The sequence below is a fragment of the Myodes glareolus genome, chromosome 5 (assembly GCF_982192425.1).
Source record: "Myodes glareolus chromosome 5, mMyoGla1.1, whole genome shotgun sequence".
NCBI classification, from domain to species: Eukaryota; Metazoa; Chordata; class Mammalia; order Rodentia; family Cricetidae; genus Myodes; species Myodes glareolus.
The window spans coordinates 88871156-88881540 of NC_142030.1; the positions used below are offsets into that span (position 1 = coordinate 88871156).

The following is a 10385-nucleotide window of genomic DNA, read 5'->3' on the forward strand; positions in this document are numbered from 1 at the left end:
AGGCAAAGTGCTACCAAACGCTCTGTGGCTGTCTAGACTAGCGGACTCAAACCACGCTGGAGCGTGAATGTGGCCCAGTGTGATGCCTAGTCGTTTTCGGCACCCCAGTTTCTGGATGCTGGGGAGAAAATCCTTGAGCCTCTGTAACGTTTACTAGGCCCTTTCGTTCCCAGACCTCTAGACAGTTAGACGCAGCCGTTCTGACCCAGCCACCGGCTCAGATTCCTCACCTTGCTTTCCCCTTCCTAGTCCAGCCCTGGGCAGGTCTCTAGGAAGAATTTCCCCGCCTAGACGGAGGCCTAAAAAACAGATGCCCACCCCAGCAATGTTCCCGCCACCTGCCCAGTCCAGTACCCAGGGCCCAACCCCAGAGGGTGCGGAATGACAAACTCTGACAATCATTAAACAAGCCAGGCCTGATTTCCCAGCACCGCCTGCTAGGATCTGGGCCAAGTGGCACGGAATATGCAAATCACCTGGGACCGGGAGCCCAGTCTGAAGGAAATCCCCCGCATCCAATAAGCCACCAGCTCAGGTTACAACTGGGGACGCACACTGAAAACCTGGCGGGGAGGAGCTAGGCGCCGCTCTATTTATGAGGGTGGGGGAGCGCTCTGGCCACACTCATCACTGCTACCTGGCTGAGCCTTTCAGCCGCCTAGATTTCTTCCCTACCCGTGGCCTCAGAAGCCTGCTTACCCGCCTGCCACATCGAACCCTGACTCTCGGTAGGGTCACATTCCCTAACTCTGGCCCCGGGAACCGTCCAGTGGATTTACAGTTCTGAATTTAACTACTCCAACTTGGAGCTTCCTATCCTGAGTGTTGGGGCTGTGGGGGTGTTCCGGGACTGGTCAGAGACCAGGTCAGTGTCTTGGAGGGACAGGGTGGCTTCTTTGGTTCAAGGGCCCAGGTGATTTGTGGAGGGAGCCCCAGCAGAGTTTGTCTCGTGGTTCCATCCTGCTTGAGATTATTTTTCTTTTAATTTTTTTGTTGTTGGAGCGGAATCTCCCAGTTTGACGCCCGGCTGGTCTGGCGCTTCTAGGCTCTAGAGATCATCCAGCCTCAGCTTCTCAAGTAACTGTTTCTTCAGGGGCTTTTTGAAAAGACAATATGACTGCCTACAGCAACACCGAACCCCTTCCTGCCTCTTGGCTGTTGCTGCCCAGGCTTGGCCAGAACTGAGTAATGGAAGTGCCCTGACCAGCTTGTCTCCTCTTCCCAGGGGGCCTCATGGCAGCCACCTGTGAGATCAGCAACGTTTTTAGTAACTACTTCAACGCCATGTACAGTTCAGAAGACCCCACCCTGGCTCCTGCTCCTCCATCGACTACCTTTGGCGCCGAGGACTTGATGTTGACACTGAACAACCCCCAGATGTCGCTGGGAGGTCCAGGTGAGCGCTGTGCAGCGGGGTATCTTGAGAGACAGCACACTCGCCTAAGAGGCTCTTGGCTCCATGGGTAGGGAGGAAGATCTCCAAGGGAACCCACGGGCTTGGGGCTGGGGAGGATTTATTCATTTATTTATTTGAGCAGTGCTGGGGAAAGAATCCAAGCAAGACCTTCTGCATGCTAGACTGTGCTCCCAGCCCCTGTGAGAAGCCTGTAATGGCTGAGGTGGTGGGGAATAGAGGAACTCTGACAAGCGACAGAGGAAAGCACTGAAATCGGGGGTATCGGGACTGTGACTATTACCTTCCTCCCTTTAGACCACTGTGGGAGGGAAGGACCCCAGACAAGATCCCAAAGGGACATCAAACTGTGGCCTGTGTTGACCCTCTGACTGTTCTCCTTTCAGAGAAAGCGAGTTGGTCAGGGGTGCAGCCCCAGTTCTGGTCGAAGAGACAGGTTTTGGACTGGATCAGCTATCAAGTGGAGAAGAACAAGTACGACGCCAGTTCCATCGACTTCTCGCGATGCGATATGGACGGCGCCACTCTCTGCAGCTGTGCCCTTGAGGAGCTGAGACTGGTCTTTGGGCCTCTGGGAGACCAACTCTACGCCCAGCTTCGGGACCTTAGTAAGTCCAGGCCAGGGCAGTGAACAGGGAGGGTGGGCCTTGGGGAGGACGGACCCGGGGCTCCTGGCTGGAGGGCACAGCCAGCGAGCCCTTGTCCGAAGTGGTGAGCGACCCCTTCCTGCCTCCGCCAGCCTCCTCCAGCTCATCTGATGAACTCAGCTGGATCATTGAGCTGCTGGAGAAAGACGGCATGGCCTTCCAAGAAGGTCTAGGAGACTCGGGCCCTTTTGGTGAGAACCCATTTTCTTTTTGCTCTTTCTCCAGCTTGTCTCGTCCCATCTGCAACCCTTCCAACGTGCTAGATATACACTCTCTCAACTAGAAAAAAACCCTCCATAGCCAGTTTTCTCCGAGCCCCTGGGGTGGTCTCACTTGTCCTTGCTGGTCCCCTGGGCCTCTCTAAGCTCCAACCTCTTTTTCCCAGATCAGGGAAGCCCTTTCGCCCAGGAGCTGTTGGATGATGGCCGCCAGGCCAGTCCCTACTATGGCAGTAGCTATGGCCCTGGAGCGCCCTCCCCTGGTAGCTCTGATGTCTCTACTGCAGGTGAGCGTGCTGGCCATGCCTCAGTCTCCCTTCTCCAAATGTCCCAAAGTGCACCTAGTCCCCAGAACGATTACCTGAATCTGCAGACAGGGTAAGCTGGTCCCAGCACTCAAGTTGACTTCTCCACCCCTAGGAACCGCTACTCCCCAGAGCTCCCACTCCTCTGACTCCGGTGGAAGTGACTTGGACCTGGATCTCACTGATAGCAAAGTCTTCCCTAGAGGTGAGTTGAGGGTTGATCTTGGGGGGGTCCTGTTCCACAGCGTCCAGCCACTCTTCCCCGTCTTTCTCTCTGCTCTACTGCCGTTTTATAGAAAGGCTCCCCATTGACACCTTGCCCTCACTTTCTTTGGACCTTCCAACCCCTTCCCATAGATGGCTTTCCTGACTATAAGAAAGGGGAACCCAAGCACGGGAAGAGGAAACGGGGGCGCCCCAGAAAGATGAGCAAAGAGTACTGGGACTGCCTAGAGGGCAAGAAGAGTAAGCATGGTAAGTTATAGGGGCTGATGGGACTGTGGGCGGAGCTTCCTCGGTCACTTTCTTACCTTTGTGAACAGTTGGGAGGCCCCATGGCTTTAGCGATCACCTCATTACTGAGGCCTGCTTGGACTTAGAGAAGAGGGAAAACCGAGGACCCTAGGGAGAAGCTCACAGAGAAAATCCAGGCTTCCTACACACACCCCTTGCTAACTTTTTGTACTTGGCCCTGTCTTGCTTGACAGAGCTTTCTGCTGGTGAGGAAGCAGCTGGTGGGCGCTCAGGCCGGCTCAGACCAGTGGGCTGGGCTGGCTGGGACTCCAGGCACAGCCTGCTGAAGGGGCCTCAGGCTTTGTGTTCCAGCTGCTCTGAACCACCTGGAGGTCACCCCAAAGGTCTTGTTTGCCGCCTCTTTCATAGGCCTGCACGTACGCACTCACGGCCTGCTTTCATTCTTGTCCTGAGGGGATGGGTTGGTTTTTTTTCCCAGGAAGCAGTTCCTTGGACCTCCAGGCTACAGCCAGCTCTCTGTCCCCATGTGTGCCAAGTTCCCACCAATGTTGGTCCCCATTGATCCATGAGCCACTCAGAAAGTAGTGTGTCTGTCCATCTTAGCCAGATGTTTGAGCCTTAGAGGATTGTGTGCTCTGTGCAGTCTGCCTAGCACATGCCATTTTGGAGCAAAGAAGGCAGCAGTCACTACAGCAGTTCCCTAAGAGGACATTGCCCAGGGAGTCTAAAGGGACTGTCTGTTTTGGCTCTTAGCATTGGGATAGACGAGGCCAGATGGCCTGGAGGAGAGGGGCACCCAGAACTGATAACTGAGGAAATCTTCCCTTGTAGCCCCCAGAGGTACTCATTTGTGGGAGTTCATTCGAGACATCCTCATCCACCCTGAGCTCAACGAAGGCCTCATGAAATGGGAGAACCGGCATGAGGGTGTGTTCAAGTTCCTCCGCTCGGAGGCCGTGGCCCAACTCTGGGGCCAAAAGAAAAAGAACAGCAACATGACCTATGAGAAGCTGAGCCGGGCCATGAGGTAAGCTGGGGGCTGTCACCCGTTACCTGTCAGGGACCTCTATTTGGACTCTGCTATCTTCTACTAGATTACCTGTGACAGGTGTGAGGGCCCACGGGGCAGAGTTGGCTCATTGGTCAACTGAAGCATGAGGAAAGCACTAGCCAGGCACCTGAGCACACTTAGCTTCAGCTAACATTTCTGTGTTCTCTGCAGATTTACTCTAAGAAAGTCACTTGGAGAGTGATAGAAAGAGCAGTGTATTTACAGTTCGGCCCCCTTGCCCCTTGTGCTGGGGGTGTACTAACTAGTCAGCATCGCCAGTGTCCCCTCCATCCCTGTGTTCATGCACCTTCATGAAAAGCCCCAGGCCGCAGCTGCAAGGCACAGAGAAGTTAATGCAGAAACAGGTGCAGGGCCATAATTACAAACCAGTGTGGCCACAGCAGGTGGGATGAAGGCAGGTTCAGGGCAGCAAAGCCAGGGGAAATCTCAGGCCATAGCAAGTCTCCTCTGACCACGGTCCTTCCCACCCAGGTACTACTACAAACGAGAGATCCTGGAACGGGTGGATGGCCGGCGACTTGTCTACAAGTTCGGCAAGAACTCCAGCGGCTGGAAGGAGGAAGAGGTCATAGAGAGTCGGAATTAACGGTCAGGACTGGACCCAGGACCTGGCTCAGACACAAACTCGAACTGAAGCCTTTCTGGAAGGACAGGCAGGCCAGAAGGCCCCCTCACTGTGGATGTGTTCCCTGTGTTGCTGTGGAGAGGAGGAACCCGGCGGGTGTGATGTGTCCTGAGCGCCTGTGGCCTCTCCTCGCCCACCTTTTGGAATTACAAGCCTCAGGGTTTGAAGTGACCTGTTTGCTGACTCTACAGCCGGGACTCCAGCTCCTTCCAGTCCCAGCACTGACTGCAGAAGAGACCCTACCTGCAGATGCCTGGGCTCGACCAAGGAGGAGAGTGCAGGGGGAAGGGACAGGGTTGTGTTCTCCAGCCTTCCTTCCTGGACTGACTTCCTCCTCTCAGCCCAGTACTCAGGCTCCACAGGCGGGGGTCCGAGCATCCCTAATTTATGTGCTATAAATATTCCAAGTGTACATAGAGAGCTATTTTTTCTAAAGCATTCCCCTTCCTGCTCTACTCCCACTGAGTGCTGCTGGCCGGATTGATTGTTCTAGGTCTCCTAACTAGACCAGCGTGAAGTGGGGTGATGCCAGGCCCCTCAAGATGGGGTTCCTGGATCCCTTTTCCTGTGAATGGAGGCTTAGACCTCCAATAAAGTGCCTTCTAGGCTTTTTCTAACCTTGGTCTGAACTGTGTATTGAAATTTGGGGCTATGGATTGGGTGAGGCGTGGAGATGGGAGGGAGAAGAGATACAGAAGATGTATGGGGAGGCGGGGTATGGGTTTCTGTAGCTTGAGGGTTGATTGCAGGCTGAGAGAAAAGCCAAGAAAATGGGGAAGGCTGTTCCCTACTTTAAAAGCAGGTTGGTGGCTCTCCCGTTGCCACCAACCACCACACGCTCAGTGACCTTGGCCAAATCTGTCTATTTCAGGGCTGCTTCCCCTAGTACAACAGAGCTTGGATCTGGAGTCTTCTCAGAAGTCTAGGATTGCAAGTCTAGCCTTGTGAGCAGCAGCCTTTGCACTCCAGCCAATTTGGCTACATGCTGAAGATCTGTAATCTGAACCCTAACTTTTGTGACTGACATGAAATCACAGATACGATCTTGTAAAGTGAAAAAGCAAAACAAAATGGAGATGAGCGCTTGATGAGAGAGAATGGGAGCTGATCACTGTTGATAGCCAAGTCTTTAGCCAGGCACCGGGCTAAGCACACCTCTCCCAGAAAGAGATTATCCCTTGTAGGTGCAGAGACAGGATTCCTTAGGCGTTCCTAGGCTCCGCCCTTTATCTTGGGCTTGGGAGCCTCTCTAGCTTGGTTTTTGGTTGTTTTGTTCTTATTTGGAGATTTGAACTGTACTCAGAGGTCTGGCCATGCTGTTGTCTGTCTGTCCATGGTGTTAATAACTTTGACTAAATTACCTCATGTGCACAAGCACAAAGCGAAGTGCTGTAGGGCAGGCATGGTAGTTCAGTTGCCTGTAAGACCAGCACTTGGAGAACAGAATGAAGCAGGAGGATTGCTGTGAGGTTGTTTTGTCTGTTTTGGGTTTTCAAGCAGGGTGTCTCTGTATAATAGTCCTGGCTGTCCTTAAACTTTGTAAGAGGTTGACCTCAAACTCATAACATCCACCTGCCTCTGCTTCCCAAGTGCTGGGATTAAAGTTGTGTGCCACCACTGCCCTGCCGCTGTGACTTTTAAAGGCCACCTGGTGACCAAAGTTCCAGGCCAGCCAGGGTTATGCAGAGAGACCCTGTCTTAACACTCCTGTGCCCCACCCCCACCACACACACTTAAAAACCCACCAAGCCATCTGTAAGTGAACTAATTAACGCCTAGTTGCCTTGGAAATGCCAGCTTATTCTATTCCCTGAGGAGTACAGATAAAGGAATCTTGAAGAGGAGTGTCTGTTAGTGTTCTGTCTGGAAATGGGGCTTGCTCTAGAGCAGCAATGAGTCCTTAAAAGGATAGGGAGGTTGGTTGAAGAGACTAGTGACGTTGTGAAAGAGCGAGTCCTTACATCTTGGCAAGAACGGAGGTTTCGGCAGGCTAGGTTTCACGCTGTTGTGGTCACCTAGCTGGGGAAGCTCCGGCTCCACTTGGCCAAACAATGACCTCATTTGTGTGTGCTGCACACTGCTAGCTTCTCTCCCGACCTGCCTCTGGAGTCCTTCCTTCCTTAAAGAGACAATCTCTTGCTGATGAAGATCCCTTAATCAAAAGTAGCAGGCTTGGGTGGGAAGGACTCCTTGCTCAGCTTCCCTAACTCATCAGTCTTCTCGGCTCCCAGGAGACCTCCAAGTCTCATCATTGCTGAGGCAGCTGAGGCAGCCGCTCCCCAGACCTGAGCAGACCTTTGTTCTGCCCTCTTCAGCTGGTGTGGTGCTTCCCTCATCCCACTAGCACAAGGGGTCCATCTCATAACCGTCCAAGAAGAACAGACGTCCCAGTTCATTGTTGGGAGCTGAAAGCTGGCTCAAGGTCACTGGTCAGGTGAGAGTAGGGACCAGAAACCCAGCATTCCTGCCTGGGCCTGGGCAGCCTTTTATGGTATAGTGTCTCTATAACCAAACCTGTCTTGAACTCCGTGCTGTAGCCCAGAAGAGCTAGCACTGGTCCTCCTGCCTCAGCCTCCCAAGAGATGGAATTATTTGGGGTTTTGTTGCTTTGGTTTTTTTTTGTTTGTTTGTTGTTTTTGTTTTTTTTTGTTTTTTGAGATAGGATTTCACTCTAGACCAACAGACTAACAACTCAGAGTTCAATATGAAGCTCAGGCTAGCCTCAAACTTTTTGATTCGCTTGCTTCAGCCTCTAAAGGCTGCCACGCTCAGCCTCTGGGGAGCATCGCCTACCCAGATCTTTCTAAATATTCTCTCCCCCCTCCATCCAACAGGACATGTGTGCCCTGTAGATTGCTAGGTTGGCATTTCTCAGCTCTCTGGGGAAGTCAGAACACTTACCCCAAGTCTCACCAGCCCAGAGAGATCACCCTGTCCTCTGCTACCTGTCCTGGGACCTCTAGGTGTGTCTTGGGTAGGGCTGTTTATGTGCTGCCCTGAGCTGGTCACCTCTTATCAACTTCTGGGTGGGTCAGAGAGAGGTCAACCCTCCAGGGCTTGGGTGTGCCCAATGGGCCTGAGGGGCTGGGCTGACTGCCATGCCTCCCGTGAATGGCTCCCAGAAGCCCACAACCCCACCCTTCCATTCTAGCTTTGCGGCAACTCCTGGAGGGAGGTGAAGAAGTGGGAGCTTTGGGGGTTTTGTTTTTACATTAATTTAATGAAGGATGGCTATTTCATTGAGTCTTCATCACCGGAAAAGCGTTAATTTGCTGACAGCTATGCTGGGCCTTTTGGCTTCAGCCAACCACTTTGTGCATCTCAATTCTCTCAAAGTAGGGACTTTTTCTAGTTTATACCATCTGTCCGTTTGTACACTTCTGTCCCTTACCCCAGCAGCAGCCCCTCAAAACAAGCTTACAGTGTCGAACCCTAGCACAGAGAGGCACTTCTGTCAAACTGCCCTGTGATTGTCCCTGCCCTCATGAACAGGAGCACAAACACACACCACTCGTGCCACAAAGACAACACCGACATACACACACACAGATCAAATCACATACACCACTCACACTGGCATCCGGTCTCACCCTCAAACAATCCATCCTCTGTATTTGCATGCGTGCAGGCACTATGTACTCACACTCACAGAGGCCGCAGAGTCTGATACACTGAGGAATCTCACACACACTCACAAACACACCTTACTCATACAGCACAGCACTCACAACCAGACTCGGGCCCCGGCTGTTGAGATCAGTCACCAGACTGTCTACCTCAGACTTTTGTTGACACAGCTCCTGCCTTCCCTGGGCCAAGCGGTCCCTTCTTTGAAGCACTTTCTGCCCTCCCTCTGAGTAGATTATCCTTTCCCTTCACTGAAAATGGAATTCTTTAGTTTTAGTTTTGTTTTTCCTGAATCAGGGTTTCTTTGTGTAGCCCTAGCTGTCCTGGAACTCGTGCTGAAGACCAAACTGGCCTCAAACTCATAAAGATCCTCCTGTCTCTGCCTCCCAAGTGCTGGGATTAAAGGTGTGCACCACCGTTGCCCAGTCCAAAAATGGAATTTTTGAATTTACAGACTTTACAGAGCCAAGGGCAAAGTGAAAACCTGGACCCTCCCTTGGAAACTGGGCGAAGTGTCGCAGGCCTGTACTCCCAACTCATGGGAGGACGAGGCAGATGGACTATTGCTGAGCTCCAGGCTCAAAACAAACAAATTATTAAAAAATTCAAAAAGGTAAAAAAACAAAAAAGCAAGGGCTTTACCTCAGACAGGCGTCCATCCTGCCCAGGTCTCCCTGCCCCGCTGGCCTGTTAGGTGCTAAACCACCTGCCATGCCTTCTGCTACAGTTAAGTTTCAACAATCACTGAACATTGAGTAAGTTGTTAACTTTTTTAATGGGGGGGGGGGGGTGTCAGAACAACAGGAACAAATTAAATCAATGCCTTCCCTTTAACAGTTCAGGAGACCCAGCAAGCTGAACCTCTGCAGCCAAAGAACTGCAATGTCACAGTGAATGAATCACAGTGAGCCAGGCAGAAGCTGGAGGACCAAAGATAGGAAGATCCTTTGAGTTATGTCCAGGCCTAGGTGGGTCAATAGAGCAGAGAGGCCCTGGTGTGCACGCACATGCACACACTCACGCACACACACACACACACACACACACACACACACACACACACACTCATGCTGTTCCCCAAGTCGTCAGCATCATTTGTGCATAGTACTTCCACAGCATGGGGACATGTCTGCTTTCCACTTAGTTCTGCACTCTGGGATTGTGCTTGATGCCCCTCTACCTGACAGAATGATGGCTTGTTGAGGACATCATTAGATACATGGCTGACGGTGCTGAGGCTGACAGAGTGTTGGCTTGTTGAGGACGTCATTAGATACATGGATGATGGCGCTGGGGGCCAGAGGTAGTTGTGCTTGTGAGTATAAAAGAGCAGGCAGCTCTTTCTATTCTGAGTGTTTGTGATGGGAACCCAAAGACCCTTTTACAATGACTGGGAAGTATGACATTGTTCTTGTCTGCAAGATTATCTTGTTTGGGGCTGGAGAGATGGCTCAGCGGTCAAGAGCATTGTCTGCTCTTCCAAAGGTCCTGAGTTCAATTCCCAGCAACCACATGGTGGCTCACAACCATCTGTAATGAGATCTGGTGCCTTCTTCTGGCCTGCAGGCACACACACAGAAAATTGTATATATAATAAATAAATATATATAAAAAAGATCATCGTGTTTGTTTGTTCGTTTTTAGACTAGTTCTCTCGTCACAGTCCTTGCTATCCTGAAACTCACTGTGTAGACCAGGCTGGCCTTGAACTCACAGAGATCCACCTGCTTCTGCCTCGAGAGGGCCGGAACTAAAGGAATGTGCCCACTCACAGCTCGGGATCATTTTTGCGTCAATGTAGTGTATAGCATATTATGGCTCCTCGGCACACTGGAGGAACTATACAAGCAACAGTATCCAAAGACACCACCAGGGCCTTGCAGTCTTGCCTCTTCTTGCTGAGGGAGGAGACTTAGTAGACTCATCCGACTACATAATAGCGCTTTATATATCCTCCCCACTCATCTTTATGCCGTGACTCCTTTAGAGAAGTAACCCAGGAA

At 51.9% G+C, this 10385-nt stretch overlaps 1 protein-coding gene across 2 annotated transcripts; it reads left to right on the forward strand.

Annotated features, from left to right (window-relative positions):
- The first annotated feature begins 571 nt into the window (after positions 1-571).
- Elf3 (E74 like ETS transcription factor 3) lies at positions 572-5372 on the forward strand. 2 transcript variants are annotated; one of them, XM_048430856.3, is made up of 9 exons: positions 572-728; positions 1226-1396; positions 1801-2022; positions 2154-2252; positions 2447-2566; positions 2700-2789; positions 2942-3058; positions 3890-4085; positions 4602-5372. In XM_048430856.3, the coding sequence occupies exons 1-9, from the start codon at positions 596-598 to the stop codon at positions 4714-4716; spliced, it is 1263 nt and encodes a 420-aa protein (XP_048286813.3). In that variant the 5' UTR covers positions 572-595; the 3' UTR covers positions 4717-5372. The 2 variants fall into 2 exon arrangements, with proteins under 2 accessions (XP_048286813.3, XP_085544319.1); XM_085688193.2 differs by lacking the exon at positions 572-728 and adding an exon at positions 734-865.
- Positions 5373-10385: the final 5013 nt, after the last annotated feature.

Coding starts and splice junctions, on each gene's coding strand:
- Elf3 (XM_048430856.3), top strand. CDS start 596: ATGAGGGTGGGGGAGCGCTCTGGCCACACTCATCACTGCTACCTGGCT. Junction 2,253..2,446: donor AGGAGACTCGGGCCCTTTTG/GTGAGAACCCAT, acceptor TCTTTTTCCCAG/ATCAGGGAAGCCCTTTCGCC. Junction 3,059..3,889: donor GGGCAAGAAGAGTAAGCATG/GTAAGTTATAGG, acceptor CTTCCCTTGTAG/CCCCCAGAGGTACTCATTTG.